We start from the raw sequence: 15,085 nt of genomic DNA, 5'->3' as shown, positions 1-15,085 counted from the left end.
CAGGAAGACATCCAGGCCTCTTTTGAACCCCTCGACTGAGTTCGCCATCACCACCTCCTCAGGCAAGCAATTCCAGATTCTCACTGCCCTAACAGTAAAGAATCCTCTTCTATGTTGGTGGAAAAACCTTCTCTCCTCCAGACGCAAAGAATGCCCCCTTGTGCCCGTCACCTTCCTTGGTATAAATAGATCCTCAGCGAGATATTTGTATTGTCCCCTTATATACTTATACATGGTTATTAGATCGCCCCTCAGTCGTCTTTTTTCTAGACTAAATAATCCTAATTTCGCTAATCTATCTGGGTATTGTAGTTCTCCCATCCCCTTTATTAATTTTGTTGCCCTCCTTTGTACTCTCTCTAGTTCCATTATATCCTTCCTGAGCACCGGTGCCCAAAACTGGACACAGTACTCCATGTGCGGTCTAACTAGGGATTTGTACAGAGGCAGTATAATGCTCTCATCATGTGTATCCAGACCTCTTTTAATGCACCCCATGATCCTGTTTGCCTTGGCAGCTGCTGCCTGGCACTGGCTGCTCCAGGTAAGTTTATCATTAACTAGGATCCCCAAGTCCTTCTCCCTGTCAGATTTACCCAGTGGTTTCCCGTTCAGTGTGTAATGGTGATATTGATTCCCTCTTCCCATGTGTATAACCTTACATTTATCATTGTTAAACCTCATCTGCCACCTTTCAGCCCAAGTTTCCAACTTATCCAGATCCATCTGTAGCAGAATACTATCTTCTCTTGTATTAACTGCTTTACATAGTTTTGTATCATCTGCAAATATCGATATTTTACTGTGTAAACCTTCTACCAGATCATTAATGAATATGTTGAAGAGAACAGGTCCCAATACTGACCCCTGCGGTACCCCACTGGTCACAGCGACCCAGTTAGAGACTATACCATTTATAACCACCCTCTGCTTTCTATCACTAAGCCAGTTACTAACCCATTTACACACATTTTCCCCCAGACCAAGCATTCTCATTTTGTGTACCAACCTCTTGTGCGGCACGGTATCAAACGCTTTGGAAAAATCGAGATATACCACGTCCAATGACTCACCGTGGTCCAGTCTATAGCTTACCTCTTCATAAAAACTGATTAGATTGGTTTGACAGGAGCGATTTCTCATAAACCCATGCTGATATGGAGTTAAACAGTTATTCTCATTGAGATAATCCAGAATAACATCCCTCAGAAACCCTTCAAATATTTTACCAACAATAGAGGTTAGACTTACTGGCCTATAATTTCCAGGTTCACTTTTAGAGCCCTTTTTGAATATTGGCACCACATTTGCTATGCGCCAGTCCTGCGGAACAGACCCTGTCGCTATAGAGTCACTAAAAATAAGAAATAATGGTTTATCTATTACATTACTTAGTTCTCTTAGTACTCGTGGGTGTATGCCATCCGGACCCGGAGATTTATCTATTTTAATCTTATTTAGCCGGTTTCGCACCTCTTCTTGGGTTAGATTGGTGACCCTTAATATAGGGTTTTCATTGTTTCTTGGGATTTCACCTAGCATTTCATTTTCCACCGTGAATACCGTGGAGAAGAAGGTGTTTAATATGTTAGCTTTTTCCTCGTCATCTACAACCATTCTTTCCTCACTATTTTTTAAGGGGCCTACATTTTCAGTTTTTATTCTTTTACTATTGATATAGTTGAAGAACAGTTTGGGATTAGTTTTACTCTCCTTAGCAATGTGCTTCTCTGTTTCCTTTTTGGCAGCTTTAATTAGTTTTTTAGATAAAGTATTTTTCTCCCTATAGTTTTTTAGAGCTTCAATGGTGCCATCCTGCTTTAGTAGTGCAAATGCTTTCTTTTTACTGTTAATTGCCTGTCTTACTTCTTTGTTTAGCCACATTGGGTTTTTCCTATTTCTAGTCCTTTTATTCCCACAAGGTATAAACCGCTTACACTGCCTATTTAGGATGTTCTTAAACATTTCCCATTTATTATCTGTATTCTCATTTCTGAGGATATTGTCCCAGTCTACCAGATTAAGGGCATCTCTAAGCTGTTCAAACTTTGCCTTCCTAAAGTTCAATGTTTTTGTGACTCCCTGACAAGTCCCCCTAGTGAAAGACAGGTGAAACTGCACAATATTGTGGTCGCTATTTCCTAAATGCCCAACCACCTGCAGATTTGTTATTCTGTCAGGTCTATTAGATAGTATTAGGTCTAAAAGTGCTGCTCCTCTGGTTGGATTCTGCACCAATTGTGAAAGATAATTTTTCTTGGTTATTAGCAGAAACCTGTTGCCTTTATGGGTTTCACAGGTTTCTGTTTCCCAGTTAATATCCGGGTAGTTAAAGTCCCCCATAACCAGGACCTCATTATGGGTTGCAGCTTCATCTATCTGCTTTAGAAGTAGACTTTCCATGCTTTCTGTTATATTTGGGGGTTTGTAACAGACCCCAATGAGAATTTTGTTACCATTTTTCCCTCCATGAATTTCAACCCATATGGACTCGACATCCTCATTCCCTTCGCTAATATCCTCCCTTAAAGTGGACTTTAGACAAGACTTTACATAGAGACAAACCCCTCCTCCTCTCCGATTTTTACGATCCTTTCTAAACAGACTGTAACCCTGTAAGTTAACTGCCCAGTCATAGCTTTCATCTAACCATGTCTCGGTTATTCCCACTATGTCAAAGTTACCTGTAGATATTTCTGCTTCTAGTTCTTCCATCTTGTTTGTCAGGCTTCTGGCGTTTGCGAGCATGCAGTTTAGAGGATTTTGTTTTGTTCCAATCTCCTCACTGTGGATTGTTTTAGAAATGTTCTTACCTCCCTTCAGAGTATGTTTTCCTGGGTCGTCTTTGTTCGAGTCTAATGTTTTTCTTCCCGTCCCCTCTTCTTCTAGTTTAACGCCCTCCTGATGAGTGTAGCGAGTCTTCTGGCGAATGTGTGTTTCCCAGGTTTGTTGAGGTGTAGTCCGTCTCTGGCGAGGAGTCCATCATACCAGTAATTCACACCGTGGTCCAGGAATCCAAATCCTTGTTGTTTGCACCATCGTCTTAGCCAGTTGTTTGCATCAAGGATCCTGTTCCATCTCCTGGTGCCATGCCCGTCTACTGGAAGGATAGAAGAAAAAACTACCTGTGCATCCAGTTCCTTTACTTTCTTCCCCAACTCTTCAAAGTCCTTGCAGATTGTCGGTAGGTCCTTCCTTGCCGTGTCATTGGTGCCAACATGTATCAGAAGAAATGGGTGGACGTCCTTGGAGCTGAAGAGCTTTGGTATCCTATCGGTCACATCCTTGATCATCGCACCTGGAAGGCAGCATACTTCTCTTGCAGTTATGTCCGGTCTGCAGATGGCTGCTTCGGTGCCTCTCAGTAGTGAGTCTCCCACCACCACCACTCTTCGTTGCTTCTTGGCTGTACTTTTTGCTGTCACTTGTTGCTGTGTGCCCTTTTCTTTTTTGCTTGCTGGTATTGCTTCATTCTTAGGTGTGCCATCTTCATCCTCTACAAAGATTTGATATCGGTTCTTCAGTTGTGTGGTTGGTGATTTCTCCATGGTCTTCTTGCTTCTTTTGGTCACATGCTTCCACTCATCTGCTTTTGGAGGTTCTCTGACACTTTTTGCACCTTCTGTGACCAGTAGAGATGCTTCTGTTCTGTCTAGAAAGTCTTCATTCTCTTTGATGAGTTTCAAAGTTGCTATTCTTTCTTCCAGACCCCGCACCTTTTCTTCTAAAAGGGCCACTAGTCTACACATCTGACAGGTGAAATTGGATTCTTCTTCTGGTCGATCTGTGAACATGTAGCACATGCTGCAGCTCACCATGTAGGTTGTCACATCTGCCATGTTGCTCCTAGATCCTGCTGACTTGCTGTGTGTTTTCCTTCTTGTGTAATCTACTCAGCCAAGCTCTCTTGCAATAATGTCCTACAGGCAAAAATTCGCGCGCCTTACGGCGCGCGGTTTGGTGATGCTTTCGAAGCAGCTGGTCCCGGCTGTACCCAACGATCTTCTAGCTTAGGGAGACTTCGCTTCTCCCAGAAGGCACCTGGAATATGCAAATTAGCCTCCTGAAGCTTGAATCCCTGGTTTGGTGATGCTTTCGAAGCAGCTGGTCCCGGCTGTACCCAACGATCTTCTAGCTTAGGGAGACTTCGCTTCTCCCAGAAGGCACCTGGAATATGCAAATTAGCCTCCTGAAGCTTGAATCCCTGGTTTGGTGATGCTTTCGAAGCAGCTGGTCCCGGCTGTACCCAACGATCTTCTAGCTTAGGGAGACTTCGCTTCTCCCAGAAGGCACCTGGAATATGCAAATTAGCCTCCTGAAGCTTGAATCCCTGGTTTGGTGATGCTTTCGAAGCAGCTGGTCCCGGCTGTACCCAACGATCTTCTAGCTTAGGGAGACTTCGCTTCTCCCAGAAGGCACCTGGAATATGCAAATTAGCCTCCTGAAGCTTGAATCCCTGGTTTGGTGATGCTTTCGAAGCAGCTGGTCCCGGCTGTACCCAACGATCTTCTAGCTTAGGGAGACTTCGCTTCTCCCAGAAGGCACCTGGAATATGCAAATTAGCCTTCTGAAGCTTGAATCCCTCACTTGTACATACCCAAGTGAGTCGACCAGTATGTACCAACATTGTGAACGTGTAGAAGAGACATGGGATCATATTTCGGTCTAGACGTTCTTGAATCTGATCGAGAGCTGCCCAGAAGGATTCAGGCAGTAGTGAAAGCCAAAGGTGGATTTACAAAATACTAACAAAATAATAAAAATGTTAATTTAGATTTTTAGGAACAAAACAGTAACCATGCAGTGACATGACAAGAATCTGCATAACTAATCATATGCTAAACAGTTGCAAGTCAAATTTACGTATGAGATAACCAAGATGATTGTCTATAAATGATGGTAGTTTCACGTTAAAAGCAGAAGTGGACGGTGAGATATGGAGCCTGAAAGTCAAAAGGTCAAAACGTTGTTACCCTTTTGTCAGTGTATATGGTGGCTATGTTGGAGCTCATATGGTATATAGTTGGATGTCAGCATACTTAATTGTGCTCAATATTAAGTTATACAATTAATATAAAATAATAATTATAATAATTCATATGTTAATATTAATATTGAGCAAAAATAATTTCAGCTTATTGGTTCGGACTCCACAACAGTCACCATCTCTCATGTGGCACCTCGGAAAAATGAATTGCCCACCTTTGGTCTAGGACACTACTAGTAGAGTTAAGGTCATCATCCTTGATGATCTAAAGTAGTGAAGGGGTTAATGGCTGAATTAATGTTTGATTGAAGAAGGGTTACGGTACTTAAAGCAGAAGGGTTAATCTCTGGTGATCTGGTGCAGAGAAAGGGTTGAAGGGTGAGTGCACATTTCTCTGGTGTTAATAATTTGTGAGACATCTCCCTGGCTCCAGCTGTGGTGGGAGCTTTTCAGCTTTCTATTCTTGTCCTCTACTGATCGTGGAGATCTACGCCAGGCATTTTATGCCAGTTTAGTTGGTGTACTTTTTTTTTTTTTGTTTCGGATGCTGTAAGTCAAACCACATTGGTTGAATAAACTGAATAATAAAGTGATATCATTTTATATAGCAAATGCTTAAAAAAAATGCCAAAGAAAAGAAGATATGCTACAATGATATGGTTGTCCTGCATGTGGACATCTAGTTTCGGAATCTGCAAAGTTTGTCGTGGAGGTGAATCTGGATGGTGCAGTTTCACAGCAGCTGGAAAACCCTATGTTTATGTTGTTATCTCTGTACCAAAAACTGCTAAACAGGTGTGGCCGCTATTCATCCAGTAACGTGATCCAACTCCTCCTTCTAACAGGACGAGGTATAAAGGGGTTTTATGTATCCGAAAGCTCTTCACAGTCAAGGGGACGACCGGAGAAGACAGTCACAGTGACGAGTTGGTAATGCCACCGAGCTTTATTTGTTTCATTACCGTTCTTTTTTGGATATAGTTGTAACCTTCTTTACAATAATTATTCTCCTCCGTTCCACTGCATCAATTTCCTAAACTTTGGGACTGAAGCTGTTTCTCTTGGAGCCTTTACCTTGTAATCATCAGTTTCCTGCATCTACTTCCCAGCTCTGCCTCTCTCACTATTTCTTCTCATTTTCTCACCATCCTCTTCTGCTCTCTAAACTCTTGGAGCTGCCGAAAATTTTTCCATCCTTCCAGGATCTATAAGTAATTTGCAGTCTGTTTTCTTCTCCTCGTAGAACATTTTCTGAACGTGAGGACCATGAAGACGCTCTTTTGTATCAGTTTTGCTCTCGGGCTGATTGCTATCGGTAAGTGTCATGGTTTTTATTAATAGGCTCTTTTTGTATTTAAGAAATTCGTCAAAAACTAACAAAATAGCCCCCCAAAATTTGGCTATGATCAAATGGGCTGAGGGTATGTAATACTCCATAACCTGTGTTTTATCTTTTGGGTGGTCTTACCTAGCAGACATCTTTCTCATGTCTATTGGCACCAACAGAGATGACATCTGTCAGATAGTTCTTCTCAGATTTTTGTCTACTTTACAGAACTTTTGACTAGAAGCATATAATGAACATTCTTGATTATTATGCATCCCCATCTGTACCTTATGAGTTAAATCTCTAACTAAAATACATGAAGAAGGGTGTGCCGATACACATTACATAGAAGGGGCTTTTAGTCAAACTCAAGTTCACAGCCCATACTTGGTTTACCTGTTGGCGTCCAAGTCCAGGTGTGTTTGACTTCAGTTTTTGCTAAAAAAAAAAAAAAATTCAGGAATTCACATGTTTCTTGCAGGCATTTGGAAATTTGAAGTTCTAATGCCCCACCTTGTCCTCAGGCCACTTAGAGATGAGATCTAGAAATATATGAGACACAGGGCGTAGACCTCTACATTTCGACTGGTTTTCTGAACATTGAAACTGTCCAGATTCTTTTTTTTTTTTTTTGTGACACCAAAAAACTCAGTGCTAGCTCCGTGAAGCAAATTTTTCCACAAGTGGAAATGTCCGTACATGATTGGAATGTCATACAGGGCTGTAGTTATTGTAACAGGGAAACTGGGACACAACTTCACAGGGCAGTCAGTGAGTGCAAAAAGCAGAAAGAATTCTTTCCACAAAGTAACTTTGGGCTATTTCGTACTGTTTTGGGGTAATAAATTATATGTTGGCGATAACATTTTAAATACAACTTGAGATTGTTCTGTAATTCCACCTGGAAACACATCATGGACTTCTTTAGTCCAGAACGGACAATATGCCATTCTTTTTAGACTAAAATGATGGTTTTGAGACATTTTTAGAATAATTACTATGTAGAAGGTAAAGCTAAAACTTTCTTTAAATACCTTTGAATAATCCCTTCTTTCCATATGTTGAAGATCCTACTGATATTCTAACATATGGAGAGAGAATATTCCTGTATAATGCGGAGAGGCCTCGCCTTTTAATGTTTTAACTACGTTTGAATAAAGAATCCATTTTATCCCTGGATGGTTGTGCCGGAATCTTTCCCCATTTTTCGTCATACTTTAACATCAACATTATTCAACGCTCTAGGGTGGGGTGAGGTCGATGACTGAAGTTCTAGCCTTAAATATTAACTGCGACTTCCTGCATGACAGCCTGTTACGGTAATGGATGATTGAACCTACAGCCAAAACAATATATCAGACTGTGAAAAACAAGTTCATAATGGACTTTTAAGAAGTATAGGACAACACTGCCATGCCCATTTTCGTTGACATGAATAAGCAGCTGAAGGTCAAATTTGTTGGAAATGGCCATAAAAATGTTCCCCTATAGTTGGCCAACATTGTCAAGACATGTGTTGGTTTATGTTGGTCATCTCAAGCAGTCACAATAGTTTGACCTTTTGGAATTTATGGTCAATATTCAACGGAGATTCATACGATGAGTTAGAGGATTGGCGAGAAGAACATTTGCTAGCTGAGAAAAAGCTATGAGATATGATATGATAAGAATGTCTTCCTATGATTAGTATTGTGATTTTTGTTTTGTAAATTGTTCTGTAAATTGGTCATTGTTTTGGTTATTACATTACTATGACGTTTATAAAATGCCATTTCAGAAGGTAGTCATATAATGACTTCTTATATAGGCTTTTCAGATGTTAGAGGTCTCCTTATTTCATCCCTTTCACCTTGTCGAAAGAGTGAAATAATTTTAGCGTCTAGTTCTACCTTGACCTTATTAGATAAATATTTGATATGTCGACATATCAAATCTTGTTTTAAGATAATGTTAATGGTTGCACAAATAAAATGTCAAAAGGGAGGAATAACATTGAACAAAAGAAATTATGATCTGGGGAGGACTCGTAGTAAAATGATCAGAGGCTGCCAAACAGGTGGGGCAGTGTCTGAGAAAGGGGAACAAATTACACATTGTTAACGAACAAAATGATGCGTAGTGAAACCAGGGAATCAACCTTCCTCTAAGGTAACACGATTTCATCAACTCTTGCCTATAGATGGCAGTAGCCAACGTTAATGCCAGACTACATAGAACGCAAGGTTACACCCTCTTGTTAAAACAACAGAGATCTGACAGGTAGGACACAGTGACTAATTCTCATGAAAGTCAACCATGACCTTAAAATGAGCACAAACATTTGTGGTTGGATTCAGTCAAGTTTCATTCTTTTAGTCTTCACATCTGATTTGTCCACCCGTTTAAGGTTTACGTAGAGGTTGTTGTATACTGCAAGAGTTGGTTCAGCAAAGCTCCGCTATTGCTACCTACTAGAATGCCAAACTTGTGATCGCAAGTAATAAAGTAGTAAATCCAATATTTCGACTTTACATGTAATGTATATCCTAACAAACAACAAGAAGGTGGATGGTTAAAGTACAGGAAATTATGTCATAAATGGATCAATCTTACCAAGAAAAAGAAGCTTATTTCCACTAAAATACATATACTCCTTGAAAAATGTATCCCCGGGGCAACATACTTCAAAAATTGTTCTGTTTGAGATCAATAATGAGACCACACCCAAGGTTCAAACGTAGATCACAATATAATTCTATGGTGATCATCTAAGCTAGGTTCAGTAGCACCATGGAAGATCCATCTCTTGAGGCTATCTATAATAAGGGTGTTTTAGCCCTGATCATGGTCTACTTTTGAGCAGGCACATATTGTGGTCATACTTCTTTGATAGCACACTAATGGTCTGGTGTATCAGTTTAGCAATTTGGTGTTGTAAACCATGCTTCTTAGAATCGGGCCACCATCTAGTAGATATATAGTTATAAAAGGCGTAGAGGTATTTGTCGCTGTTGAGTCCTGAAGGCTCCGGCCACACAAGAACAAGCCATTATTATTAATGACAAATAAGAATAGGTGCCCTCTTACAAATCTTGCATTGGTGCCATGGGGCTTGAAGTGAACTCCCAGGACACAGGCTGCAGAAGTTACTTAATCCCGAGATTACTGTCTGTTTATGTAAGGGCTTCCAGAAGAGGAAAGATAAAGAATAATTCAATCCTTTGCCTATTCATGACAAGGAAATCCACCTTGTTTGCTTAAGGCCGAATGTAAATTTAGATTCTGTGTCCTAGTCTGTGGACTGTAACTTTTCTATGTTTACCTGTTCTTTACCTGCAGCCTCCGCCTTAACGTGTAAGAGCTGCAAATTCCGGGCACTGTCCTTCTGCATCACCCAATCTTCAGAAGTAGACTGTACTGGAAACTGTTCCTTTACTAAAGTGTACTTAGGTAAGTATTAACAAAATGTAAAGTGGCAGCCATAAAAAGTCTTTTTTTTTTCTTTTTCTTTTAGCTCCTTAAAAAACGGAGTCTTTCAGTCCTAAGTGACCGGACACTTTTAGTGATTAGCTTAATTACCCTCTTTTTTTTCTTGTGGAACCAAGATGGCGTTTGCACCGTTCTTTCCGTGACACATAGTTTTTTGTTTTTTCTAAATACCTCTTTATTAAAATTAAAATGCCGTTTCACAAAAAGGCTAAACTCATTTTTTTTTTTTATTTTATAGTTTACTTTTCTCGAAATTTGCAAATTTACTCCAATAAAGAGTTTTCCAATGGGTTGTAATTGTGGGGGGTCTTGTTGATTAATGATATGTGTTGTCTCCGGACTGGGTTTTGGCCATTGTTTGTGATGGTGTTCTGTTTTTATGTTTAGGTTTTTTTAACTTTTTTCTGTTTCTAGCTTTAGGATAGACGATGACATTATATATGTTGGTACATTGTATCTATCGGGTACCACATCTTGGGTTCTAGCTCGGAGTATACAAAATTATGAGTTGTTGGGATATTGACTATTGGTTCTATATTAAAGAGGTCATCTGGGACTTTGTATTTGTATCACTATGTGGCTAAGAACTTACTGGTAAGTAGTCCCTAACTACCTACCTATTCTGCCTAGCACGAATCTCTCCCAGCTCAAAGTGGTCACGCATCGAGAATACCAGTAATTTGCTGTCATCTTGTGAAGTCACGTTGAAAGGGAAACTGCTTCTCTTCTGCTCTGCTCTGTCGAAAGGGCATCACTGCTGATATCCTGCTGTTTTATAGCCGGTTCCCCATCTGCCTAACTGCAGGGAGCCAAATGTCAATCAGCATAATGCCGGCAGTGACGCCCTGTCGACAGAGCAGAGCAGAAGAGGTAGAGCTGTTTTGTTGACGTGAGGTCAAAGGATGCCACAGAATCGCCATTGAGCCAAAAGAGATCATTGCTGGTCAGAACAAGCATGAAGTTACCATAGTCCCAGAAAACCCCTTGAAAGTACACTTTGATGTTGGGGCACTGAATCTAATCTATAGTATATCGTGACATTATGAGATGTTGGGCACTGACTTCTGGGAACATGAACATTATACTTTGTAGGGTCCGGGACACTTAATCTTGGTGTCTAGGTCAGAGAATACACTTTGACAACATGTGATGTTGGGCCACTGAATCTAGGTTATAGGATATCGTGACATTATGAGATGTTGGGGAACTGACGTCTGGGTACATGATCATTGTACTTTGTAGGGACACTTAATCTTAGTGTCTAGGTCAGAGTACACTTTGACATTATGAGATGTTGAAGCACTGTCTCTTGGGTTCTATCGCTTGGAAATATGAGACGGTGAGAAATTGAATGTTGGGATCTAGGTCAGATATAGTTTACGTTAATAAATGTTGGTTGACTGTGTCCCACGTTCTATCCCACAATGCACTTTGAAGTTATGGGCCTGTGTTTTGGGTTGTACGTCACCATGCACCACTATGACATTGATGGGGAACTAGAGCTTGACATTTCTATGACCTACTAAGTGTTTTTTTTTTTTTGTTTTTTTTTCTAGGTTCTCTCAACTTGTTCGATAAACAGGCTTGTACACCCAATTGCCAAAGCGGAAAAAACCAGTCTGACGCTACCTTTGGATTTCAGTATGACAATTCATGTTGTAGTACAAACCTGTGTAACAGTGGAACCTCTGCGAAGATGTCAGTCTTCCTCGGGCTGGGCATGGGGCTTATGTGGCTTCTGAATGCAGTATGAGGCTCTCCGACTCCTACCATGGGCACTGCAGACATAACACTATGGACTGCCTCGAAGCAAGGCTCAATGAGCAGATGCAGATGCCACCATATGTAACAACAAAGCTGGACCGGTGGGCTCTGTTACTTGGTATATGAGTCACAGAGTCAGGCAACCTATGACTTGGCTTATTCCTACAAGATTAACTAGCCCTTCATGGCTTTCCTACTTTCTTCCCCCACTTTTCACCATTTGTGGATTAGAGCTCAGAGTAACTCCACAATTATAATCTGTGAATATGAAGTCTTCCAATCGGACTGACTCACGTCTATGGGTTTACCTCTGCTGCTCTTAATCAGGTTTCCTTGCTTAATGAAATGTCATTTTGATTTGTTAGCTCAGTACTAAAATGTATTGTATAGGTAACTAAATATAAAATATTAAATCCTATTTGTGATAAATTTGTCTTACTGGTGTTTCTTGATGATCACATGACAATACGTATGGAATTTAAGTTGAAGAGTATCTGTCTCTGATGCACATACCAGTCTAATATGTCCAAAGACTATGCCGAGTCTTATGTTGTGTAGCTTACCATCCATTTTCTGTGAGTGGGTGATTATGCTTCATCAGCATTCTACCAGCACCACAGGATCTGGAACTTGCTCCTCCCATTATCCAATTTCTTGCCAGCCTTGAACCGAAATCCCATTTCTCAAGTATACTTGAATGCCTTTTGATAGATAAGAGAGCAGCAGCCAAGAAAAAAAGACCAGCCTCCACTTCCCATAGAGCGACAAAAGCCCAAACATACATTCTGTAGACCAACAAAGACCCATCTCCGCTTCAATGCTCCGCCCATGCAGAACCTGCACTACACATAATAGAGGTCTGCTTTTTCAAGAATGTTTCTTTAACTAAATGAAAGTCAATATCCAATATACCTGCAATAGGGTATTGGTCACCTTCAACTTTTGTACTTTAGTGAATTTAGTGTATTTTAGGATAGGTGTCAGTGAGCGTTTAAAATTGGGATGATATCTAGTGTTAAGAACTCACCTGGTGAAGTGGATTCTGAAGGCATAGGTCAGGGTGAGCAGCAGAGACTAGAGGCAGTGGTGATGTGGAGCAGGCCTTACCAGATGGCACATGGATCAGCAAATTTAATAAAGCAACAAAATTAATAAAGGGGATGGGAGAACTACAATACCCAGATAGATTAGCGAAATTAGGATTATTTAGTCTAGAAAAAAGACGACTGAGGGGCGATCTAATAACCATGTATAAGTATATAAGGGAACAATACAAATATCTCGCTGAGGATTACAAAACTATGTAAAGCAGTTAATACAAGAGAAGATAGTATTCTGCTACAGATGGATCTGGATAAGTTGGAAACTTGGGCTGAAAGGTGGCAGATGAGGTTTATCAATGATAAATGTAAGGTTATACACATGGGAAGAAGGAATCAATATCACCATTACACACTGAACGGGAAACCACTGGGTAAATCTGACAGGGAGAAGGACTTGGGGATCCTAGTTAATGATAAACTTACCTGGAGCAGCCAGTGCCAGGCAGCAGCTGCCAAGGCAAACAGGATCATGGGGTGCATTAAAAGAGGTCTGGATACACATGATGAGAGCATTATACTGCCTCTGTACAAATCCCTAGTTAGACCGCACATGGAGTACTGTGTCCAGTTTTGGGCACCGGTGCTCAGGAATCATATAATGGAACTAGAGAGAGTACAAAGGAGGGCAACAAAATTAATAAAGGGGATGGGAGAACTACAATATCCAGATAGATTAGCGAAATTAGGATTATTTAGTCTAGAAAAAAGACGACTGAGGGGAGATCTAATAACCATGTATAAATATATAAGGGGACAATACAAATATCTCGCTGAGGATCTGTTTATACCAAGGAAGGTGACGGGCACAAGGGGGCATTCTTTGCGTCTGGAGGAGAGAAGGTTTTTCTACCAACATAGAAGAGGATTCTTTACTGTTAGGGCAGTGAGAATCTGGAATTGCTTGCCTGAGGAGGTGGTGATGGCGAACTCAGTTGAGGGGTTCAAGAGAGGCCTGGATGTCTTCCTGGAGCAGAACAATATTGTATCATACAATTATTAGGTTCTGTAGAAGGACGTAGATCTGGGGATTTATTATGATGGAATATAGGCTGAACGGGATGGACAAATGTCTTTTTTCGGCTTTACGAACTATGTAACTATGTAACTATGTAAATATTGGGACAACGGATTTTACAGAATGGCAATCAGAAAAGCAGAAAAGTAAGAACCTTGAAGAAGCAGAGCCAGGGGCATGAATACAAAGATGAACAGTAGATATATAGGAAATCTGATAACTTGCTTGCAGAGATGTGGTTACACAAGGAGCATTAACTCACAAAACAGCCTGTGCTGCCGGGTCACGTGACGCTGGCGCTGCACACTTCCGGGTCCTCCTGGCTGCGCATGCGCCACTGTGCGTCTGCTCCGGTCATCGGCGGTTATGCTGTGTGTATATATAGGCCCTCCGGTCCCTCCAGCACAACACCCCCTGACGAAGGAGTATATCCGAAACGCGCGTCGGGGTGCGCTGTGCTTGGAACGAACGGACCGTGACAGGTAGTAGTTTATTGTCTTTATTTGGGCATCGCCAGTTATATATATTACCTGGAACCGGGCGGACTCGGGTGCATGGTGTGTGTACACATTGTGCTGTCTTCACAGATGGATTTAGGCTTCCACATTTTATTCATTATTTGCCTGGATATATTATACTCTTATAGCGGTTTTGCACTGTTGCACTTTTTGTAAATTCCACACATATTTGTGATGTAATACACATATATATTTGTTACATTGTGCATGTATATATATTGTCAGCACTTCGCACTTTCTTGATTTTACACTATAGTATTTAGCCTCCTTCTGTGATTGCATGCATATATGGTGCATTCACGTACATCTCTGTATGCCTTAGGTCCAGGTGATTTAGTGACTTCTTATTAATATTTCTATTTCTACCTTCTGTTGTGTCCGCTCCTTTTTTTGTGCTATAGATATTGGAATATTTCCGTTGTATGGGCCATTTTTTTATAGCACATTTTTCTATATTTGCGTCTCCAAGCACAGGCACATCTTTGTAGTGCCATCTGTTATAATTCAATAAAGATATATTATATTGTTACACTATACTTGCCTTTCGTTATTTGATATATTACCATATACGTTTGACTTTCATCTCTGGGGTCTAGTCTTTTTACCAAGGAGCATTAACTGTATAGGCTATCCAGAAACTTGTGACAGAGATGTGGTTACACACTGGAACACTAGATGTGTGGACAATCTGGAACTTGCAGCAGGCAAATGGTTAATAGCAGAGATATATGCAATCGGGAACTTATAGTAGGGATTTGTTTAATCATATGATGAGTTATTGCTAAACTAGTAACTTGCTTGCATAGACACTGGGGGGAACATCACCAGTATTAGCAGAGAGGAGACTGATATCAGGTACCTATAGCAGCAGAATTGAAAGTGCAGTAACAGCAGGATTCACAG

General features: G+C 40.7%; 1 protein-coding gene across 1 annotated transcript; it reads left to right on the top strand.

Moving 5' to 3' along the window:
- Nucleotides 1–5,815: 5,815 nt before the first annotated feature.
- LOC138661661 (lymphocyte antigen 6 complex locus protein G6c-like) lies at nucleotides 5,816–11,975 on the top strand. Its single transcript, XM_069746499.1, has 4 exons — nucleotides 5,816–5,917; nucleotides 6,231–6,302; nucleotides 9,633–9,743; nucleotides 11,339–11,975. The coding sequence occupies exons 2-4, from the start codon at nucleotides 6,254–6,256 to the stop codon at nucleotides 11,533–11,535; spliced, it is 357 nt and encodes a 118-aa protein (XP_069602600.1). The 5' UTR covers nucleotides 5,816–5,917; nucleotides 6,231–6,253; the 3' UTR covers nucleotides 11,536–11,975.
- Nucleotides 11,976–15,085: the final 3,110 nt, after the last annotated feature.

Source organism: Ranitomeya imitator, chromosome 2, assembly GCF_032444005.1.
Source record: "Ranitomeya imitator isolate aRanImi1 chromosome 2, aRanImi1.pri, whole genome shotgun sequence".
In the NCBI taxonomy this organism is placed as follows: Eukaryota; Metazoa; Chordata; class Amphibia; order Anura; family Dendrobatidae; genus Ranitomeya; species Ranitomeya imitator.
Note: the sequence above shows the minus strand (reverse complement) of the source record. Positions and strands in the feature narration are given on the sequence as shown.